At 40.3% G+C, this 24,540-nt stretch overlaps 1 protein-coding gene across 1 annotated transcript in view; it reads left to right on the forward strand.

Annotated features, from left to right (window-relative positions):
* The first annotated feature begins 580 nt into the window (after positions 1 to 580).
* The window catches only part of BMP3 (bone morphogenetic protein 3), a 28,613-nt gene continuing 4,653 nt past the window's right edge, over positions 581 to 24,540 (forward strand). Inside the window, exons 1-2 of the mRNA XM_081252652.1 lie at positions 581 to 1,417; positions 17,992 to 18,902. Of these exons, the coding sequence (XP_081108778.1) occupies positions 1,093 to 1,417; positions 17,992 to 18,902 (1,236 nt within the window). The 5' untranslated portion in view covers positions 581 to 1,092. The remainder of the gene's footprint in view (positions 1,418 to 17,991; positions 18,903 to 24,540) is intronic.

Genomic DNA, 24,540 nt, shown 5'->3' on the forward strand with positions numbered 1-24,540 from the left:
GGGCGGGGGGGGGGTGGATGCAAAGTGAAGATGCAGAAGAGAAGGAGCGATGATGGGTAAGCTCTCAGAGAGACAGGGAGAGATGGCAACCCGGCACAGGTGCAGGGTCCGCAACCTGGGTCTCGAGAGGCCCACTAAAGGAAGCGAGAATGGTGTTCACATCTTGATGTTGTTTGGAATCAGAGGCGAAAGTGTCCAGGAAGAAGTTTATTTTTCCTCTGCTCTCTTGTTGGCCGGGACATAGCCAATGTTCTTGCAGGGATTAAAAAAATAATAGCCCGTCCCTCCTACCCTTTCCTTCTTCCTCGATCTTCTTTCCCCCTCCTCTCCCTTACCACCCCCAGCCCTGCTTCCTCTTCTCTCCCTCCCCCTGCTGGTTTGCTGGTTACTTCCCCCTTCCCTTCTCTCCCGGCTATAGCGGGGTCCCAGCTGTCTGCGAGGGCGAGGGATACAGAGAGATTGGCTGCGGACTGTACAGATCAGCCAGAGAACGAAGGCAGTCTCTCTCTCTCTCTCTCTCTCTCTCTCTCTCTCTCTCTCTCTCCGTTGCACACAACACACACACACACACACACACACACACGCACGCACGCACGCACGCATACACTCAAAACTCGGACTGGCCGCACCGCGGCTGCTCCAATCCTTGCAAAAGGCGAGCGAGAGCCCTCAGGACCGCGGCGCTCAACCCCGCTCAGTCTCTGCGCCCGACCCGGAGCTAGTCCCCGTGCCCAGCGCGGCAACTTCGGCCGGGTGTTCCCAAAAATAAAGCAGGGAGGGAGAGTACAAACAGATCCGAAAACACCCCGGCCACACACGCCACGACTTCAGCTCTTTCTTGGGGTCCGAGTGGAGACTGCGCCGGCAGCGCCCTGCGCTCGTGAGGTCCGCGCCGCTGCCGGGGAAGAACCCACCTGCCGGTCCGCGATCGACCGGCGCAAAAAGTGGGGCTGGTCGCTGTCCTGCTCAGGCAGCGTCCGGGCTCCGGGCGCCCTCGCCCAGCTCGTTGGGAGTTCAACCTTCCTCTCTGCCGCCGGCCCCGCGCGCCGCAGAGGGAACCCCCAGGACGCAGCAGCGGACGCGGACCTCGCTATGGCTGGGGCGCGCAGACTGCTCCATCTATGGCTGGGCTGCTTGTGCGTGAGCCTGGCGCACGGACAGAGACTCAAGCAGCATTTCCCGGAGCTCCGCGAGCCCGTGCCAGGCGACCGCACGGCAGGTGGTGGCCCAGACCCCCTCCCGCAGCCGCTCGACAAGGTGTCAGAGCACATGCTGCGGCTCTACGACAGGTACAGCGGCGGCGGCAGAGCCGAGGCGGCGCGGACACCGGGGTTCTCGGAGCGGGGCTCGCCCCCTCTGTTCCCCCAGCCCCTGAGCGAGGGCAACACGGTTCGCAGCTTTCGAGCCGGAGCAGCAGGTGAGTGCCCGAGGCGCCCCCTTTCCGCGGTCCCGCCCCAGGTGTCTCCCGGGACCCCCACGGCTTCCTCGTCTGCCCTGTGTTACCTAGAGACCTTCCCTCGCTCTCCAGCTGCCCTCCGAGCCCCTCGGTCCTGTCACACCCCGCATCCCGCCTGTGAGTCAGCCCAATGGTAGAGTCCGAATTGAGAGGGAGAAGCGGAGAGAAGGGCGCCGAGCCCTGGAGGGGGTCGGCTGGAGGAAGTGCGTGAAAGAAGGGAAGGGGCTGCCCCCCCCGGGTCCTCCTGCCCTGGGTGTCTGGAGCTTTTCTGGGGTACCTTGTGCTGATGTTTCTTAAGTCGGTCAGCGGAAATTCCCTTGGACTGGGCTTTAGCCATATTTACCTAGAGGCAGATGTCATTTTATGCCAACCACGGGGGCACCAGAGAGAAAAGTCACACCTGAACTAGATGCCTTCCCTCGGGCTTTTAGACAGTCGCTTCTCCAGACCTTGCACCTCCTCTTAACTGGTGTCCTCTGTTACTAGATTTGACACTTTCTACTTGATAGTCCCTTGGTGGCAAACACACAAACTAAACCAGGTGCTTGGGTGTTTCGATTATTTAAAACCCATCTGGGCAAATAGGGGCCGTACCACCCACCCTGGGAGGAGTTGGGAGGGAGGGGAGCAGCCGTGGATGTAAACACCTCTTGGAATCCGCCGATGAAAATCTGCTCATCCCGTTTTTCAACACACAGATCACTGCGGACTGAAATTCATGGCTTAACAAGGTTTCTCCTGGCCCCTGCGGTGAAGCGAATAACTTATGCTAACAGCCTGCCTCCCTTGTGCTAACAGCTTGAGGGAAAGTTTCCTGGACACTAACTCGGTTTCTGTGCTTTGAGGATGCACCAGGCTTTTTTGTTCACTACATTCATGATAAAGGGACCTGTCTTCAGTGAACCGTTGAAAAATAGCCAAGAACTTCAAGTAAGGAGGCCATGCCTCATGCTCTATCAGTTCTGTCAGAATCACTAGAAAGAAATCTCCCAAAGCTTTGATATGTAGGACTCCTGGAAAAGAGGCACACAAAAGCATCCATCAAGGAAAGCCCTAGGTTGACACTGTAAATATACTCTAGAGCTCATAGGCATGATGACATTTACAATAAACGTGAATTATGCTTTCTAATGCAGAAGTCTTCAGCTATAGTCTGAGCTGAACCAGATTTCACTTTCTTCTTAAAACCACGAGCATGATCTATAAGGAGTTGGCCTTTGCTACGGAAACAGAAACCTGCTCTGGTTCATCCACAGTGTGTCAGCCACTTGAGAAGGCTGTCCTGACAGCTGACCACACCAGTGAATGTCCTGTTTACTTTAGTGCAACTCCAAGGGCAGAGCTCAAGGAAGAAGTAGTGTGGGAGAAACAAGGGTAGTTGGGTGGGCAAGGCAGGTGGCAATAATGAAGACACTTGAATCATTCTTATCTTGATATTCATTTTCTTGGTACAATTCCTAGGGAATAGCTGAGGTACCCAAAAGGTGAATAGCATTTTTGGTATCAGCAAGTTTCATTTTAGTATGAATCATGAGGTTTGGAGGTAGCACGTGAGTTTGTTTCATTCACACCTATTGTATAGTGTTTTTGTATGTTTGTTTTAGACTGAGGGAACCATGAGTGGGAGATGGATAAGGATTTGAATAACTCAGGCCCCATTTACTTTTTGGGTCCAACTCACTCCATGCATTATAATTTCAGAGTGTCCCTTATCAGCCTCTCTGTAGTCTTATACCATCAAATGATAAACTCTGATACAGAGGCCAGAAGTTCCCTTGAAATGATGAACTGCAGCTTGAAGCATATATACAAGGCTGCGTGCCCTGATAAGAAAAGTAATTCCTTTAACATCCTAGAGACTGTCTTAATGACTTATTCATCAAATGTAGACACTGGTTTTTGTGGAAGCTGAAGTGTCCTGTTACTACATTGGAGACTCCTGGAGAGACTGTTCGCCTTGGACCCCTTCCAAGAGTGTTTAGTTACTAACACACTAGAAGGACCTTATTATGAGGCAGTTCTGGCTTTAATAAGGCAGGGCTCCAGGAAGGTGCTAAGGCTTTCGTGTGTGTCTCTCTCCTTTATCCATAAGAGCATTTCTGTAACATCCTTCATCTTGTGACATATGTTCTGATGCAGGCGAAAGATGCTGTCTGCATTAATAAATTAGATATGTTTTCTAGTCCGTAGTGTTTAAGTTTCACAACGTATGGGCTTCTCCGTACCAAGGATGTTACAGATTTTAATGGAAGGTCAGGTGTGTGCTGTATCTATGGAGTGGCTGCTGTTCTGGCAGACTTTCCCAGTGCTTATTCAGGTTGAGTTATAGCCTTAGAGCCCTATTTGCTCCTTGGAACATACCTGATTAAAATTATTTATTGTTCTAAACCTAGAATATCTTTGGTTGAAATTTAGCTGCTGTGGTCTCCCTCTGATTACTTTCTACTTAAACCATTACTTGATGGTGGGTGGCATTCATCCTAAATACACTTTCTGCTAACCCTTTTCTCCTCCCTCAATGGTGTGCAGTTGGTGTGCCAAAACCGTAAGTTTGGAGAACTCATAAGTCTTTTTGTGATGTGTAAGGGTTTACATAAAGATATGTTTTATCTTTCCCTTTGTAAAATGTAATTTACAAAATTATTGATGACAGAGAAGTTCGGCTTTAGAAAAACACACCGTCTTAAAGGAAGACAAGAGGGATATGAAATCAACTTTTATTTTAATCTTAGTTTAAGTTGTCCTTGGCTTCTATGTAATAAAAAAAAAGAGTATTTTACATGAGGTTTTCTCCTGGCTTGATCCTTTAAGATACATACTTTGTGTTCATTAGTTTCTCATCATTTCCATAGTCACTTAATCTTATTTTTCTTAATCATAAATTTAACCTCTTTAGGGAAAGCAATTAAAGCACAGATGTTCTTATTAGGAAACTATCATTATTTTAATTTATGACATGTAACTACAAAAATGGTTGCATTTCAGTGGATTTATGTCACCTTTAAAAAAAATCACACAGACTTCATAGACAAAAAGAAAAGAAAATTGAGGAAAGTCAGACCCAAAAGTGAATATTTTCCTTCAGTGAGAAAGGGGAGAGTCTTTCCTACTGTAACCAAAAGTCTTTAAAAATGAAGAATTATAAAGTGACATGTTTCTGAAGTGCAAGTCTAAAATATAAGGCTTTAGGAAAGATATAATTAAGGGCTAAACAATCGTTCCAATAGGAGCCAGTCCTGTAAAATTCATGGGCCAGTGGGAAAGCATCATTTTTGATGGATTTGATGGCAAAGGGATGTAATAACTTTATTAAAACACAGTTACCTTGAAATTCCTGGCACCTAGAAACTAGGCTTGAAATTAAAGAGTACTTAGATTATCTGATGTTTTTATTCCAAGAACAATAGTACATCTGGAGAGGGGGAGCTGGATGTGCAGCTGCTTTGAATTACACACTACTTTGAATACATGATAGCCCTTAATGAAGTTTTTACTGTAATAGGCAAGACAGCTTTACAATCTCTGACATTTAAAAATCCATAAAACCATGAATTCTTGATTATCTATGCTAATGGAAAAGAGAAAGAGAATGTATTACATAGAAAGTAATTTAAATTTAGCTTTTTAGTATAGTTAGACATACTCAAAGAGACCAAGAGACTACGAGGGTCAATGAAAAACATCCCCTAAGCAGATAATTCACTCGGGGAATATTTGTACATTAAAAATATATACATAATTAAGAATATATTAAAAGGGTTACAGACATTTTATCAAAGCAATGGAAATGTATAAGCACTTAATTGACCCAGTTCAGATTTTTCTAAAAATTAAATAGAGATGTGGATGTCAAACCTGCTCGTAAGCATTTTGGGATTATACAATTTTGTTTTTGGAAGAGGATTTAAAGAAAGCAAGTCCAACCCCTTACTTAAATGGAAGAAGAAATGGGCATCATGATGTATTTGTCAGAGAGTTTTTCAAACATACTGAGCTCATCTCAAAACCTATGATTTCTAATCATCTTATTTTCTAGGAGAAGATTTTTTAAAAGAGGGTCTTTAAAAAATGTTAACAGGTGTTACATAAAATTGCATTCCATGGTCAAATAAGTTTGGGAAAAATGATCAGTTTGCTTTGGGACCTTTCAGGTCCTTTAAATGCTGGTGGACCCTCTTAAGAGTGGATCACTTTCTCCCCAAGAGAGCATTTTAGAGAATTATGGTTCTAAGATATCTATTTGGGGAAACATTGGTTCAGAGCCTCCCTAATTTCTCAAGAAAGAAGATATGCAAAATTCAAGTGAATATTATGACTGAAAACTGTCTCATTTCTCATTTGTTTATTCAGGATGTTTACTTACATTGTTAGCTTTTGGACTTGAGTCCAGTTGGCATTGTATAGTTGGCCCTCCACATCCCTGGTTACCAGGGATCCAACTACAGATTGAAAATATTTGAGGGGAAAAATTTCAGAAATTTCCCAAAGGCATAACTTGATTTTGCTGAATTATAAATACTCTAGAGATGGTTTAAAGTATACAAGATGATGTGGTAGGTTATATGCAGATACTATGCCATTTTATATAAGGGACTTAAACATCTGTGGATTTTGGTATCTTCAGGGGTCCTGCAACCAGTTTCCTGCAAATACCAAGGGCCAACTCTACCATCTCCCTGATTAAATATCTTAAACTTCTCTGAATGTAATTTTAGAGTTTCTGTCATTAAATTTTATTTTGCCTGTTTCCCTATGAATTCTCCTTCATTGTTTTCTTCTATAAGATTAATATTTATTTTTACATCTAATCTGGTATTATTCTTTTAAAAGAAAAGCTACTTTATTTGTGGAAAAATTCGCTAGAGATCATGCACATCACTTCTTTAATGTTTTACCACAATTAATCCTTAGTTATAGACACCTATCAAATCTCTTATATAATCCCAATTTGTTTGCTGTATTTATTGGATATAATAAAGATCATACCTATCAAAAAGCCTAGTGAAAATTATTGAGCAACTTTGCATATACTTTGTATTTGCTATTCAGGATTTTTGTGCTCCTACATCAGAAATTTTCTCCTAAAATTTTAATGGTTTTCTCATATATCCAATGTGTATACCCTAGTAATCAGTACCTTAATAACTTTATTTCAGTGGTATGGTGGAAAGAAGTTTGGCTTCACAAATAGTCTCTATTTGAACTTTCCTACGCCAAGTTTCAATTCAGAATGAATTTTTAGGATTATGTTACAAACACATGAAAATAGAATTTTGTAATGGAAACACTGACATAGGATTAATCAAGTGACACAAGTATACCAGGATAATATCTACTTTGGACCATAGTAAACCATGGCAGTGACCGAAGAGCCCTCATCTATGGAATATATTTAAAAATCCATAAATTTGCTAGTCTATTCATATGTTAGTAGTGGCTGTGTCCTAGAATATTTTCAGGGATGATATTATTAAAGGCATGAATGTCTCTTTATTCATCTGAAACATCAGCATGTAAGTCATAAGCCAATTGACCGTGGGGTTTTATTGACTCCTTCAGTGATCTACCTTCCTTTATGACCCATCGTTTCTTGGCAATAGAACCACAGTAAATGCAGTGCCTTGATTTTATTTAGCCACACTGTAAATAAAAGTGTTTGGACAAACAGATCCTACTGTATTACCAACTTCAATATGTTCTTCCTTTATTGAGTGAGTAAATATTAAATATTCCTATTAAATTTTATAGTAAGTGTTAAATATTCCTTTTATAAAATAATTGCATCCAATAGCTTTAGAAATGAAAGCTTCTTTGCCCAGTCCTCTGATTTTACAATTAAAACTATTGAGACCCAACATGATCTTCTTTGCTTTTCCTTCAAAGGAAATTTTAATTTAATTGCATGGAATTAATCTAAAGATTGTTTGAATTGAGTATAATTTGCTGCACTTAAGCATGAGTTAAGATAAATGGTTTTCAAGAAGAGAATAAATTCCTAGAGTTTCAGTTTTTCTATTTGTTGAGGCTAAGCATTAAGAGATCTAAATGCTAATCTTGGCTGAATTGCTAATTAATAAAGTTATCTAATATTGCTAGGCCTAGTGTTGACATCTATCAAATGGCTTAAGTCACACCTACTGTACTAGTCTCACAGAAAGATGGTGCAACTTAATTGAAAAAAATTGAGTGTGAAAATGCATTAAAAGTTTGGAAGCCCTATATAAATGAGGTATTCTTAATATTTGGAGATATTGTTTCTCTCTAGCTTCCCACAAAACCTTAAACCTACATAAAATATTAATAATTGCAATTGTTTGTAGCATAAAGGATATATCTGGGTAGCAATGTAAATACGAAGCGGTAGTAGTCCTCTTATAATACGGTCTATGCTATGCCAAACCTACATTCAAGAAATTACTGTTTCTGTCCTGACCTTGGTGGCTGCATGCAGCAGAGTTGCACCTTTTTATAGTGATTTCTTGAAGTTAGTTGTTCTCAAAGTATGGTCCCTGGATTGGCAGCAGCAACATCACCCAGGAATTGTTAGAAATCCTCCAGCCCACCCAAACCATCTGAATCGTACTCTGAGCTTGGGGCACAGAAATCTCTGTTTTCACAGGCCATCAAGGTGATTCTGATGCATGTTTGAGACACTCTGTTCTAAGCTCATGTCTCTGGAGTTTTGAGTATCTTATAACCAGCGTCTGAAATCTAGGATTGATTAACGTTCTAGTTCTGGTCTCATCTGGCCCTTTTAGTGGGCCTTTCCCCCAGACAAATGGTTTATTAATTTATGTAAGGGTAACTTTCTTTCACTTTGGAAGGTATATTAATGTCTTTATGACAGTTTTACCCTGGGGAGGAGTTCAAAAGTAAGCTGATAAAGACGTCTTACTCTTCTTTCACAGCTGCAGAGAGTTTGGGGCCTGATAGGGTTGCTAGAAAGAGGATGATGGGGCAGGGGCCAAGTCTCTGGAGGGCAAAGAGCATATCTCATTTCATGCTTGTATTCTGAAGGCCTGGCATAGTTTGCCACACAGTAGTCACTCAGTAAATATTTCAGTTGACCTGAATTAGATGTTCAGAGGACTAGATAAGAAAAAATAGTAGAAAAGCTGTTTGCCAGGCAAAGGATCCTTTAAAAATAAACTTGCCATGAAAGAATTCCCCACAAGGCACTTTACCACATATACATTGAATGGCAAAACTATTCTATTTTATATACCACTGTTCTTGTAATGCTTCTTTTCTGATGAACTGAAACTCCAACAGTACTTATCCCCAAGAAGGCCCTTTGCTGACTTGAAAGTTTTTTCACTTGAAAGCTTTTTCACTTTAATGTGAAGTAGGAAACACTTTAGAATCTGGTAAGTTTATACCATTGCTCATTCAACAAATTTGACAAGTATTTTTCAGGATATCAATGCTCCAGACTGTGCAAAGAACTAGGAGTTCAAAACTTTAGCTGGACATGGGTCTACCCTCTGAGAGCTCACAGTCTAGGAATGCCCTTGGGTGGAGGCTAAGAGCAGATAAACTGATTAGTGAACATTTTGCTGTTTTAGAAAAACATACACTATACCATCTTTGGCCATGTTTTACTTTGGACATAGAGAATGGTTGTTTTGAGATCCCACAAAAGTCAGTCATTTCACTGGAACCCTGCAAGAAAAATCACATTCTGACTTTGTGTTCTATTTAGAATCTCTCCATCTCACCTTTGCCCGGAAACAGAAGGTGGCATAGAGGAAATGCAGCCTTGACTTCATAATCTACAGCAAATATTCAGCCAGTGACCTTGGGCATATATGGCCCTGTCCTAGGCACCCCTGCATTTCTAGCAGCTGTGCTTTGTTTGGAGAAAGAGGTGGAAAAAAAGAGTTGTTCTTAGTTACATATTTTCTGTATGACTAAAATGTTTTCCCTGCTTCCTGGGGATTTAACAAATCATCAAGATTTCAGTTAGTCTATTTGTTTTAAAATCAGACTTTACATAGAAAGCTTTCCATTGTATATTCTATTTCCCTTTGAAAACGTTCTGTGTGGGCCAGCACGAAGGTGACCTTCCACTCACCACTCCCTGGGCACTGCCTCGGCTGCTCCCTGAGAGGAATTGAACTGTCGCAATAGTACAGCTGGTCCCAAGTCACAGTATCCTTGTTGAGCCCTTGGTTTCATGAGGTGCAAGTGCTTTCTTTTCAGATGAAAACAGAAACAGATCTTCTACCTTTATCTAATAACCAAACTCCTAAAAAAGTCCATATAGGTAGTCCAAGACCTGGATTCCTCTCCAAAATCAATGCTCACCAGCTGGCTGGCTTTTACGGTCCTTCATTTTTACATTTCTACAATGAATAGGTTGGACTAAATCTGTTTATTCACAAAAGAAGCATTTATTGAGCACCGCTTAAGAGTTAAGCTCCATGCTTGGGACTGAAGAGTCTGATGTAATTACTACAGAGCCTTGTCTTTACGGAATTTATGGTCTTAGGAAGGAATAACAATATAATGAAAATAGTAATAGAGGAGGGGTCTGAACCGAAGGAGTGGGTTGTCGTGACAAGCTTGCCTCTGCTTTGCCTTAAAAATCGAATCTGGATAATAATCAAGGAGAACTATGTTGGGTGAAAGCATTTCAGGGAGAAGTGGCAGCAGCCGCAAAGTCCTAACAGATGTGCAAAGGAAAGTATGGCTTGTTCTGAAACTCACCTGACTTCTATACCCCTTTCCAATTCACAGGTATTATGACTCTAGAAAATTCAGAATAAGATTATCATGCCAATGGCCCATCCTAACTAGACCACAGTAGACGTATGTATTCTCAGCAAGGAAAATCCAAGCCTGTGCTAGTGCCAGCAAACAGTAAGAAAACAGCACCACCTATTGGTAGTTACATTTTGGCATCAAAAAAGTTTCCTTAGGAAGAGCTGGAAATATAGCCTATCGTAGTTCCTTGCAAGGGATCTGAGAGGTTATCTAGTTCACTTTTCACACCTTCCCTACCATAAAGAGATCCTCCTGTAATAGTCTTGAATTATGACCATCTCTCTTCTGTCTGCCTGGTCCCACAGGGGTCTCACCCTCAGGCTAGACACTTAGAAAGTCATTACTTAATGTTGACCTTGATTCTGGTTCCATTCAGCTATCACCTTAAGACTTAATTCTCATCTTTGACACTGACAAGAAAAACCCTGATCTCTCTGTAACCCCTCAAATATTTGCAGACAATTCTCACGTCACTGATTAACCTTTTTTTCTTCTTCTTCCAGAGCAGGTATTCTCTATTTAACTCAAATTTGTAAGAAATAATTTTAAGACCAACATCTTGGTTACTTTCCTAGTTGCTCTCTTTTATATCAACAAACTAGTTAAAATGAGAGCACCCAGAATTAAGCATGCAACCCTAGGTAGGATTGGATTGGAGTGGCACAGTTCCGTTCTCTAATACCTGAAGACTACCAACAGCCTAAAAATACACAAACTATTGTTTTGTAACCTGATAACATCTGCCATTGCTTTTTAATATTATTATTATATGTTTGTTCTTATTAACCAGAAAGTATACCTCCGTTTCCGGATTCATCGATTCCAAATAGGTAAGTATCGGGATATTTCAGAAGAATAGAAAAAGTGAAGACGAAAGCATTTTTCATTCACTGATATTTCAACATAGATATCTTCTTCACAGATAAGTCTGGTACTCATGGGGAAGAGAGAGAAGGCTACAGCAAAACTCCTGTTGTTAAGTATACGAGAAGATACTTTTTTGAAAAAGATTAATATAAAATCTAAAAAAGCATGAGAGTAATTGCATAGATATTATTACCACATATTTCAACTTGCAGGGAGGTATTTATCTTATCTTATATACTCTACTGCACTCATCTACTCAACTCCATGCAGCTCTCTCACTACTCTTTTTGTCCATTTATCAAGACTAAGTATTTGTTGACTTGTTTTAGGAAAAAGAGCATTGACTTGCACGGAAATGAAATACGTAAAGTCAGGGAAGGCAAAAATAAAGTATGGGTTAAAGAAATCAAGGAATGTTTTGTGGAACTGTTGAGACTTCTAGCTCATTTTTTTAAAAGACATGGGGAGGAGGGAGATCTAGGACAGGCAGAGGTAATGCGTCTCCTCATCTGGGTGGAAATAGCAAAGTCATCGAGTGCTACGTATCATACAACACCTTTAGTTAGGAGCTAAATGTGAATTGGCCATTCCTTTTCTGAATTTCGGCAGTTTAGGTGTCTGTAAGGACTTTGAATAACTACGTTAGTCTGGGATATTTTTCTAAGTTTCCATTAAACATTGGGAATATTGCTTATGCAAAATCTTCCAGATGTCCAGCACTGCTTGTGACTAGAATGTGCTGCTTTTATCTCCTCCCCAACACTCCTTTTTCCTCTATTTTTTTTTTTTTTTTTTTTTTTTTTTGCGGTATGCGAGCCTCTCACTGTTGTGGCCTCTCCCGTTGCGGAGCACAGGCTCTGGATGCGCAGGCTCAGTGGCCATGGCTCACGGGCCCAGCCGCTCCGCGGCATGTGGGATCCTCCCAGACCGGGGCATGAACCCGTGTCCCCTGCATCGGCAGGCGGACGCTCAACCACTGCGCCACCAGGGAAGCCCTCAATTTTTTTTAATTGAAGTATAGTTGATTTACAATGCCATGTTAGTCTCAGGTATACAGCAAAGTGATTCAGTTATACATACATATATATATATATATATATATATATATATATATATATATATATATATATATATATTCTTTTTCAGATTCTTTTACCTTATAGGTTATTGCAAAATATTGAGTGTAGTTCCCTGTACAGTAGCTCCTTGCTGGTTATCTATTTTATATATAGTAGTGTGTATCTGTTAATCCCAAATTCCTAATTTATCCCTCCCCACTTTCTTCTTTGGTAACCATAAGTTTGTTTTCTATGTCTGTGGGTCTATTGCTATTTTGTATATAAGCACATTTATATTGTTCTTTTTTTTAGATTCCAAATGTAAGCGATATCATATATTTGTCTTTCTCTCCTCATTCTTAAAAGTCTAGTTAAAGGTTACATCTTCCCCCTATGTCCCTCTTCCCCATACATGGTGAAAGTTCATTGCTCCCTCCTTTGTACTCCAAAAGCATAGTTAACACCTTTGACGGAAAGTAGCATCATCATGGCGTAGCTACCTGCATATTAATCTTTTCCCCTTGTCCTGGTGTGGACAGCAGTGGCCATTGGGCAGCCCTGGGACCCAGTCAAGGGTCCAGCACCTAATAGGTGTTCAATTCATATTTGTTAAAGTAAAACATTTGTTTTGCTTTAGTTCCTGTTCTTTGTTGGTTGTAGTGGTTGTATATGTGTAATACACAAATAACACAATTGAAGCTATGTGTATAATTGCTTTGCCATAAAGCACTGTTGTTCAACTGCCCATCTAACTATATTTTAGAGCAGTTTACTGGTCTTAGACTTTTGATTGCAGGTTGAACTGAATAGCTACAGCTAGAGGGAAAATTTAAAAGTATTCACCAAAATTATCTTAATATAATTTCCTTAATAAAGGAAGTTGTGTTGCATTCCAAGAAAATAATCTTTTGCTCCATTTACATTTTGGTTTGCATATTCATGTTTAGCAAATTCTTAATTCTTCACGCCTTTGAAAAATAATGCCTTTTTTCTTTCCTTTTGGACTATATGACCACAAAAATGGTGGTCATTCCACTGTGCAAGAGAAATTTACTTTGAACCACAGATGTGAATCACATATGTAATTTAAAAATTTTAGTAGCCACATTAAAAAATATGAGAAGCGAAAAGAGAAATTAATTTCAGTAATATATTACATTTTAAATGTTCTTCACCCACACCAACAAGCAATTCTTGAACACCAGCAGGGGGTCTGAGAATTCAACTGAATTCTGCCACCATCTACCAAAAGACAACATCAAATTCCCTAGGTAAAGGGCTCAGTCCCACAAGACTGTCCTCCACTTCAGATGCCAGTCCCAAACCCAGGTTGTTTCCTGTGCTTCTGACCAAACTAGCTACAGATTGGAGTTTCCCACAACCTCCTCCTTGGGTTTGGTTAATTTGCTAGAGTGGCTCACAGAACTCAGGAAAGCCATTTACTCACTAGATTACCAGTTTAGTATAAAAAAGATATAACTCAGGAACAGCCAGATAAAAGAGATGCAGAGGGCAAGGTAGGGGAAAGGGCTTGGAGACTCCATGCCCTCTCTAGGCATTCCACTCTCCCAAATCTCCATTTTGTTCACCAACCCAGAAGCTCTCCAAACCTTGTTTTTTAAAATTTTTATGGAGGCTTGGTTACCAAGTCCAAGTTTGCTCTGCTCGCAACAGGACAGGACAAAAAATTGGAGACGAGGTGTTGAGTCAAGGAATACAATGTTATTTGGAAAGCCAAGAAGATGGCAGACTAGTGTCTCGGAAAAACCATCTTATCAGGGTTTGGATGCCAGTTTCTTTTAGAGCACAGAGAGGGGGAAGAGATAAGGAAGTAAAGTAAAAAGACCATAAGTTTTGCAAATATCCCCTGGAATGGCCAGCCTTGGGGAGGGGGTGTGTTAAGTTCTTCTTTCTTGATGCCATCCTCAGGTGGGCAGGATCCAGTTGTTTCCCTGAACAAAGGCACTTTGGTTTAACATTCAGACAGAGGGGCAGGATTCCCTGAGGCAGGCCATTATGTATAGACAGTATCCTTTCAGTGAACAAAAGCAGCAGAAAGCAAAGGTTAAAGTAAAAGAAACAGATCCAGTATGTAGTCACGTTTGACTCTTCCCTGTTACAGCTTCATTCTGTAGGCATGGCTGATTAAATCATTGGCCATTGGTGATTAATTCAACCCGCAGCCCCTCTCCCCACCCCAGAGGTGGGGATTAGAGCTGAAAGTTCAAACCCCCAATCACAAGGTTGGTTCCCAGGCAACCAAACCCCATTCTTAGGTGACCTCCAAAAGTCGCCTCATTAACATAACAAAGGACACCTTATGGCTCTCATCACTTAGGAAATTCCTAGAGTTTTCGGAGTTCTAGACCAGCAATGGAGACGAAGACCAAATATGTATTCCTTATTATAAATCATAGTATCACAACACTTAACCCAGTGTATCCAAATATTATGATTTCAACACATAATCAATATAAAATATATTAATGTGATATTTTATACTAAGGCTTCAAGATACAGTGTGTATTTTACACTTACGGCACATCTCAATTCAAACTTAAGTGACTAGTTGCTATCATAGTGGACATTGCAGGTCTAGTTAGCTAACATTCATTGAGTTTTTCCTAAGGGCTATGTGCATTACCTGCATTCTTTCAATTAATTCTCACAATAACTCTGCCATTGATACTATTGGGTTCATTTTACAGGTGAACAAACTGAGACTTGAAGAGTTTAGGTAATTTGCCTGAGAACAGCTATTGGGTGTGGTGGAGCTGAGGCTGGGCCATAGGGCTTTGACTTCAAACGAAGGCACTGAATTAAAATTAAAGCCATCAGAAGAGGCAGTATGGCGAGTTCCGTGACATTTATGAGACGATATTGAAGATTAGACACAAGGTGAAGGCTGGTTAACAGCAGGGCACAAGGTGTCTGGAAACATGTGTGAAAGAAGGAAATATTTTGAAGCAAAATGTAGGGGAAAGGAGTAGGATTGGTTTCCCCAATAAGACACCACCACCCACATCCCTCAGAGTTCATTTCTTCCCTGCGTGTGTTCCTTTGGCAACCATCTGATTGCCACATACTTAGAACAGAGTGACTTCTCTTCCTTCCATTTAAAACTTCCATCTGGGTAAAAGTACACGCTCTTTGAATGTATGAATTAAAAGTATGAATTAAAGCTAGAGTCTGAACAAGCCTGATGCCATGGCTTTGTTATAAAGTTCTGTAAAATATTATCTTGGTGTCATGGATTATACAAACATTCACAAATGGCAGTTTACTCCTTTTCCCTCACACAATGTTAGAAATGAGTAAAATATGTTTCCCACTGCACTTCCCTTATAAATGGGGATTCAATGAACTCATTTTAAGTTTCCAGATCTTTATAAAAATGTTTTGTGTTTACTAAAATATGTTTTTGATCAAGAGCATAATTTCACGATTGCATGTATGTTTCTGAAACAAATATGTATATGAAACTAGTGTATGGAGGAGGGCCCAGGCTCTGGTGACCGATCCCAGGACAGGGGATTCTTGAGCCTAAGCTCAGCCTTACCATTAGCTCATTAGATGATCTCAAGAACAGGAACCAATTTCTGCCCTTACTAATCAATCGCCCATTCTGTTACTCTCTCTCATTTCTGCATCTGAAGACTTGGAAATACAAATTGCCCAGTTTCAATAAATTTGTCGCACTCTACAGAAGCAACTTAACACTTATATTCATGTAATTACATAAACTTTAGACAAGCTCCACAACAGCACTCATTCTTCATGACACTTTGAATGTGTGACTCATTTTTCAGATGTTATCTGAAGATGGAGGTACATGGTCTTGCTTAACCACCCTCATCCTGAACCCTTAACTTTGTGAGGAAGATAGAAGAAGGGGTAATCCCTGTATTATGGTTAACACCAGCATGAACAACAATAATAATTTATACTTGAGAAATACTTACTGGACCCTTTATGAACTGATTTACACACATCTCATTTAATTCTGATGACAGGAGTATTATTCCACTTAATGAATGAGAACACTAGTTACGTAGTTAATAAGTGGCTGAGTTACATAGTTACATAGTTAATAAGTGGTTGAGCCAGGATTTGAATCAAAGTGAATTTACTTCCACCAATGCTTGTAACCAGGAGGCTAGATGCTGCTTCAGATAAGATGTTATCATGACACTGTGCCAAAATTATAGCAATAGTTCTTGGCAGTCTCATAATTAAAAGCCAGAACTCTCAGCTCTCATACCACTAAGTTTACAAGTGTGTTTCAGTAAAGGAAAGAGAAAATTAGTAAAAATGGCTGATCCTTGCCTTCATCTTCATCCAGTTTATAAAACTACTCCTTTTGTTTAATTGTGGTGAAAATTACATAATTTAAATATAGCTATTTTTAAGTGAACAACTCAAGGTCATTTGATACCTTCACAGTGTTATGCAACCACCAGGTTTATCTAGTTCCCAAATATTTCTATAATCCCAAAGTAAAACCCCCTACCCATTAAGCAATTTCTCCACATTCAGCCCCTGGCAAACACTAGTCTGAATTCTGTCTCTATGGATTTACCTGTTCTGGATATTTCACATAAATGGAATTGTACAACATGGGACATTTTGTGTCTGACTTCTTTCATTTAGCACAATGTTTTCAAGGTTCATCCACATTGGAGTATTATCAGTCCCTCATTCCTTTTTATGGCTGAATAATGTTCCATTATATGACTATACCACATTTATCCATTCACCCATTGATGGACATTGAGTTGTTTCTAACTTTTGGCTGTTGTGAAGAGTAGTGCTGCTATAAACGTGCATGTACATGAACTTGTTTGAACACCTGTTTTCAATTCTTTTGGGTTTATACCTGGGGTAGAATTGCAGGGTCATGTGATATTTCTATGTTTAACTTTGAGGAATTGTCAAACTGTTTTCCACAGCAGCTGAACCATTTTACATTATAGCCAGCAATGTAAAAGTGTTCCAATTTCTCCACATCCTCACTAACACTTGTTATCTTGTTTTTCTTATTATAGCCAGTCTAGTATATGTCAAATGGTACATCATTTTGGTTTTGATTTACATTTTTCTGATGACTAATGATGTTGAGTATCTTTTCATGTGCTTGTTGGCTATTTGTATATCTTCTTTGGAGAAATGTCTATTTGATTCCTTTGCTCATTTTTTATTGGTTTATTTGTCTTTTTGTTTTGAGTTGTAAGGGCTATTTTTATATTCTGCGTCCTAGATTTTATCATATATATGATTTGAAAATATTTTCTCCATTCTGTAGGTTGTACAGACTTTCTTGATAATGTCTTTTTTTTTTTTTTTTTGCGGTACGCAGGCCTCTCACTGTTGTAGCCTCTCCTGTTGCGGAGCACAGGCTCTGGACGTGCAGGCTCAGCGGCCATGGCTCACGGGCCCAGCCGCTCTGCAGCATGTGGGATCTTCCCGGACTGGGGCACGAACCTGTGTCCCCTGCATCAGCAGGCAGACTTTCAACCACTGACCCACCAGGGAAGCCCGATAATGTCTTTTGATGCACATAATTTTAAGTTTTGATGAAGTCCAGTTTACCTATTTTATGGATTTATCTACTTTTTTGATTTATATGTTATTTTCTTTTCTTACTTGCACTTTGGGTATCATATATAAAAATCCACTGTCAAATCCAAAGCCATGAAGATTTTACCCCTATGTTTTCTTCTAAGAATTTTATGATTTTAGTGCTTATATTTAGGTCATTCGTTCATTTTGAGTTAATTTTTGTATAGATGTGAGGTAGGGGTCATGTTTACTCCTGTTTACTTTCTTTTTTTTTTTTCTTCCTAGGAGCCCTTGAAAACGAGAAACTGCATATTTTTAACCTGACTTCTCTAACCAAGTCTGAAAACATTTTATCTGCCACACTGTATTTCTATATTGGAGAGCTAATAAATATCAGCCTGAGTTGTCCTGTGTCCCAAGGATGCTTACATCATACCCAAAGGAAACACATTCAGATTGAGCTCTCTACATGGATCCTCAAATCTACCGGAAACCAAAGTCAACTCCTGGGTCATCTTTCAGTAGATGGAGTGAAACTTCATCGAGATTTTGTTTCCTGGCTGTCTAAAGACATCACTCAACTTTTGCGGAAAGCCAAGGAAAATGAAGAGTTCCTCATAGGATTTAACATTACTTCCAAAGGCCACCAGCTGCCAAAGAAGTTAACACCCTTTCCTGAGCCTTATATCTTGGTGTATGCCAATGATATTGCGATTTCTGAGCCCGAGAGTGTGGTATCAAGCTTGAAAGGACACTGGAATTTCCCCACTAGAGCTGTGCCCAAACTGGATAGCCATATCAGGGCTGCCCTTTCTACTGAACGGAGGAAGAAGCGCTCTGCTGGGGTCCTGCTGCCTCTGCAGAACAATGAGCTTCCTGGGGCAGAATATCGGTATAAGGAGGATGGGGTATGGGAGGAGAGAAAACCTTACAAGACTCTTCAGACTCAGCCCCCTGAAAAGAGTAAGAACAAAAAGAAACAGAGAAAGGGACCTCACCAGAAGAGCCAGACGCTCCAGTTTGATGAACAGACCCTGAAGAAGGCAAGAAGAAAGCAATGGATTGAACCTCGCAATTGTGCCAGGCGGTACCTTAAAGTGGACTTTGCAGATATTGGCTGGAGTGAATGGATTATCTCCCCCAAGTCCTTTGATGCCTATTATTGCTCCGGAGCATGCCAGTTCCCCATGCCAAAGGTAGCCATTGTTCTTTGTCCTGTCCTTCCTATTTCCACAGAGTAGAAAGGCACAAGTTGAGTGTGTGTTTTCATTTACAGAATCCATCTGGACCTTTATTCTTGCATTCTAAAGTGTAATAGGTAACATGGTTATGCTTGGTTTTTCTTTAATGGTTGTTAAAGTAATTTGAAGTCAATATTGGTATGAAGAAGGACATGAGGAAAAATATGTATGTGTAAAACATGTTTTTTGCATTGTTTCCAAACACAGTGCATATTCAGCTACCTGGTCACATGTGAATCTGTGCCGGTCCACAACAAGCAAGCCCCAAATGGTAGAAGGCTGATCTTTGAAGGGGTATTCAGGGAATGAGTGAATATCATGAGAGCAAAAGGAAGGACTAATTGGACTGATGCCCTGGTTCAGTACATCTTTTGATAGTCTCTTGTGAGATGAATTGTCATCATGGGGCTTAAGACCAGGGTTGGGCTAGGAAAACTTACCTCATGAAATCCACCAGATGCTTATATCATTTGCCTCTCTGATAAATATCAGGAGTCAGAATAGGGGACAATGACTCTGTAGACTTCTAAGACTCATTTCAACCAGTCAGAGCTTACCTGTGCCTCTTCCCAAATCAATGGACTGAACTTCATCCCATCAGTACTCAGAATCCTGACAGATATATTCTCAGAAGCCTTCCCAATCCCACCTCCATCTTGCACAGCAAGTCCGAGCGACTGTTCTCTTTGAATTTAGAGTTAATAAAACATATTTGTACCCCTTTGCCTTCCGTTAAGCTTATTGCTGCACTTTCATTCTTAGCTTGTAACAATTTGAATTATACAGTGAAAAGTGTTCCTAGAAATAGAATTCAGGGAAAGAATAAGAGTGTTTATTTGTTTCATTTTGTTTTTTGTTTGTTTGTTTGTTGCAAAACTTGAGGTGAATCAACTTCTGCTATTGTATGTTGATGGAGGAAAAAAATTATTTGCCTCAAAAAGTGACCAACTTCTGCTTACAGATCTTTAAAGCAGCTTGTTCATGTTACAGGCCTGTGATCATGGGATGCTAAGGGCAACACACCCATAAAGCAAAGGGCCGACTGAAAAAGACCAGGTCAGCCTCAGGGCCAGCACCTTGACTGAAATCCCATTTTCCTGTTACAATGTCTCAGGAGGATGAGCTTTCTACATTTTCTAGACCTTGTGAATTCCATGTTTTGTCAACGCAAACACAAAGTAAGCATTATATACATTTATAATGACATAAACTGCCTTATCTTGTCTAAATATTTATAAAGGACATTTTACTGATCAAACGAAACTTGGTCAAACTGGGATAGCATTTAAAACACACAAAAAATATGCCAAATATAACAGGCAGTGATGAATCTTTATTTTACAATGTGGCTTGCTTTGTAACATTGAGAGGCAGAAATAGATTCAAACTGTCTCTAAACCTGGGATGACTGATTTTAAGTGGGTCTCTGAGTCTTCCAAATAATTCCTCTCACTCTCATAAACGGTGGTTTCTTTTAGGTAGCCTGGGGAAGGAGTTTCCCTCTTTCCTCTTGACTCTAGATTTTAAGACCCAGGGAGCCATGATAACATGGAGATACTTAGTCAGTTAGCTTACCTGGCCTGGTCTCCACATTACCCCAATTTGCCTCTCCCACTTCCTGTTGGCTCCGCCTGCTTTTCCTGTTCAAAAAACTTGCTTCCATAGATCTTCATCATGGCTCTCAGTGATCTAAAGAATAATAATTCAAAAACTTATGAGGGTTAAGTTAAGAATAGAAGAGATAAGTTTAAGGAAAGAAGTGAGGTAGTGCAACAGAATGATTAAATGTGCATGCTCGATCATAGCTGGGTTTCTTAACCTTATGATGCCTGCAATTTGCCTCAGGATCTTGTTAATCTGTAGGTTCTGATCCAGTGGTTCTGAGGGTCAAGGTTAATATTCTGCATATCTCACAAACCCCTAGATGTTGCTGATGCTACTGGTCCACACATCGTACTTTGAGTCGTCAAATCCTTTTGCCTTAAAACTTGGTTCCACTTCTTACCAGCTTTGTGGGGGTTTTTTTGTTTTGTTTTGCTGTTACTTTTGTTTTTTGCTTGGGGGGAGCTACTCAAACTTTCTGTATGTTAGTTTTCTCATCTTTGAAACAGGTACCACAGTAAATAAAAATATCATAGTATCTACATAATGAAAACAGTGGGAAAATGAGATCATAGAGCACCTTGTGCTTAGTAGGCACTCAACAAATTTTTGCCATTGACATGAATTATTCATGGCCATTGCTTATTATTATTGTTGTATTAATGGCCAATGGACTGAGGAGAATAGAAAATCAAATGTAGGAGACTGAAGAAAAACCACTTAGGAAAAGGGATCAAAAGAATAAAAGATGTAAGACAAGAAAAAGTTTTGTATATATTTCTTACCCCTTTTTAAACATCACAAAGCTACAAACTGGATTCTCCCTTCAGTCCAACAGTCCATAACTTCTTTGGAGGGTAATAGAATCAGGAGGGCATTGGTTGCAGCTCTGAACTCATGATAATATTTGTCAAAACTTGAGATGGCATCAGAACTGCAGGGAGACTTAACAGGGATAAGGGTGTTTTCTCTCTGAGTTGGAGATTTCCTTCTGCCAAGTTGAGAGTAGAAGTTTGGCTGTGATGTGGAGTTCTCAGTCTCATCACCTTGTGTGGATCTGCTTTTCAAGCTTTTTAGTGGTTCCCTTTAAGTGTTCCAGGCTTTGTGTCTTTCAAATGGTACAGTCACCTAAAGGATGGGAAGCGTGAAGCAGTGTGAAGCTGTGACATCAGGGGTAACTAATCAGTGTTCCTGTTATCAGCAGTGTCCAGCATGGTAAGCAGAGTAAACTATTTAAATAAAAATATAGTCTGAGCAACAGAGGAAAACAAGGTCTCTGACCAGATCTGCACAAACACATGTGGAATAAGTGAGGTGCCAAAGAGCTTTCAGACTGTAGATATACATTTTGCCCCAGAGAAAATTTCTCCCAGGCCAGACTCCTCTGCTGGCCCTCCTTCCTTCTGGCCTCCTGAGTGAGAGCCTGCTCTCTAGAGCGGGTTCTTTGTCTGCAAAAGTTGACAACCTGTCTGTAATTCAGAACAGCTGTGTTCTGCCTTTCCCAAATTCCAGGCTTTGCCCTTTCACTGATTCCAATTAGATAGTTTCTGGGCTATCACACCCATGTGGGCTGGAAGAGTGTGGAGCAAAACCCCATGGCCTGAGTCAGGAATGAAGGCTTGGAGCTGATGACATACTCTCCCCTGCTAATGCATTTGTAATCAAATTCAACTAGAGGACATCATCCACAGCTTGGCAGGTGCGGGCCTGACCACTGCAGATTTCATTCACAGACATGGCAGCTTGAATTTTTCTGATTTCTAGCCTCTACGGCCAATCTGTCCTCCCAGGGAGAGAGACCCCTGGCATTCTGCCATGAGATGAGAAATACCCATGTAGCTTTAGCCAAGCCGTATGCTTTTGCCTCCCCTCACCACCATAAAAGAGATGGAAAACAGAGATTTCAGATGAAAATGATTGAGCCATTGTTGCTGACAGAGGTCCAAGGGAGCCAGCAAGGATTGGAGGAGTGAAGGACTTTTTACATGGAATGGTGCTAAGGCTGGGAATAGCAAAGACACAGAATTAGGGAGCAAAGAAGCTAAACACTTTGAATGAAGCATCCTATATAAAGAAGAAATTCACATGGATGAGGTCAAAATGATGTGCCCTCAATTAATTTCCTGAGGTTCCCAGTTCCAATCTCTGATCATGAAGATGAACTCTAAAAATCCTAAATCTTGATGTACCGAGTTACCTAGGCAAAAAAAAAAAAAAAAAAAAAAAAAAATGACCTAAACAGATGTCGATGTCATGTTTCACCTTCAATAAAAAGGGAGACTGGGGAGAAAAACAACACAGGTTTGCATTTGTCATCACTAGATTTCTTAAGCTACGTAAAGAGAGTCCTGAGAAATGTAATCGGAGCTCAAAAACAAACAAAAATGATAAACTGGCAAATGCTCCACAGTAGCAAATGACCACATGGATCTTTTGTGCATGATATAATTATTCCTGGTCATGGCAGCTTGATCAGAGAACTTCACAGTGAGAAAAAAGGGGACAACTCCCTTGAAAACTGAGGTTGCTGATAAGACACACCAGCAGGGAATCAAGGGCTTGCACCTGGATTCCAGTGAGCCCACCAGAGACAGCTCAGAGTTCCTGAATCTATCATTTGTGAGTTAGAGCTAAAAAAAAAAAAAAAAAAAAAAAGACAGGAATTTTCCTAGGGAACACCCATGAATATTTTCCATATCTGCGCTAGGTCTTTTGCTCAGAACCTTTTATTTTTGTTGATGGGAATTATTTCCACAGAAATAGGTACAGTGGAGGGTATGTTATTATTTATAAGTATTTCCTCCATTTGGCAAGTATTAATTCAGTGCCTAGAGAGCCTGCTCTGCTTCAGGCACTAAGGACCAGCCGTGCACAGCAGGATTTATGGATCAAGTCCTCGTCTACTTAAATAGATCTACTTTATATGAAAATTAAATACTATAGGAGTCAGTAAAACATTAACAATAACAGAATATTGTCATAAAATCTATGGTTTTTAAGAAATCCTTTGGGGAATTATCATATGCTGTTTGGATGATTGAATCTTAAAAATAAATTAATAGAGAAAAGTGTAGCTGCAAAAGTTTTCTTTAGAAATCACCAATACTAATGAAATAGCAAACAGTGGCCATTGAGCCCTGTTGTACAATATGGATTGCAGTTTATCAGTTACACAGATAGTATTGTTGCCACAGGGCACGTGATATGCAAAATAGAGCAACATAGACTTCTTATCCTTAAGGGGAGAGAATACCTTTCTTTGCAATGCTACTTAATTGTAAGTTAACTACTCTTGTTACACTTAAAATCTCTAGGAAGAAAGAGTAAATAAGGCAGCTGGCCATCATCAGACTAATTTTAAAATAATTTATGCCTGTTAGCAATAACGTTGAAGTCTAATGTATGCATAATTTTTTTCACTAAGATTGAAAGATGAGATGAGACAAATCAGATTTGCCTTTTTTCTTCCCCCCCAATCCTATTTTTTTTTACCCTGTGCCAGCTTTCTATATTATTTGCTTCTTCCTTGGCTTGTATATACTCTTAACCTTTTAACTTGTTCCAGTTTCCCATACTGGGAGTTTTAGGTGTGTAAAATTAGAATACCAATTAATTCACTGGGGGCAGAGGTGTCTCTGAAACATGGCTCAAAATCTTGACATTAGAAAACCAGAGTTTTGGCCTAAATCCCACTCCTGAATTGACACATGATCTCTGGCAAGTTACCAAATTCCTGTTTTTAAATTTGTTTGAAACAAAACTGGTTTCGTCTGCTTAAAAGAGACATTGGGGAGAACTAATGTTGAAAACTGTGGCACCGCTCATGAAGAAGTTCTTACCACTCTGGCAATAACTAAGCATTCTGGACTTGGAAGAGTGACCAGTCTTCAATGCTTAGCAGAGCTGGATGATACTCTCTAGATAAAACCACACATCTCCCGTGGATGTTAATGATCCCATTTGGCATTTCTGGGGAACAGCTTTTACCCAG

The sequence above is a fragment of the Mesoplodon bidens genome (assembly GCF_964165515.1).
Source record: "Mesoplodon bidens genome assembly, chromosome: 1".
Lineage (NCBI taxonomy): Eukaryota > Metazoa > Chordata > Mammalia > Artiodactyla > Ziphiidae > Mesoplodon > Mesoplodon bidens.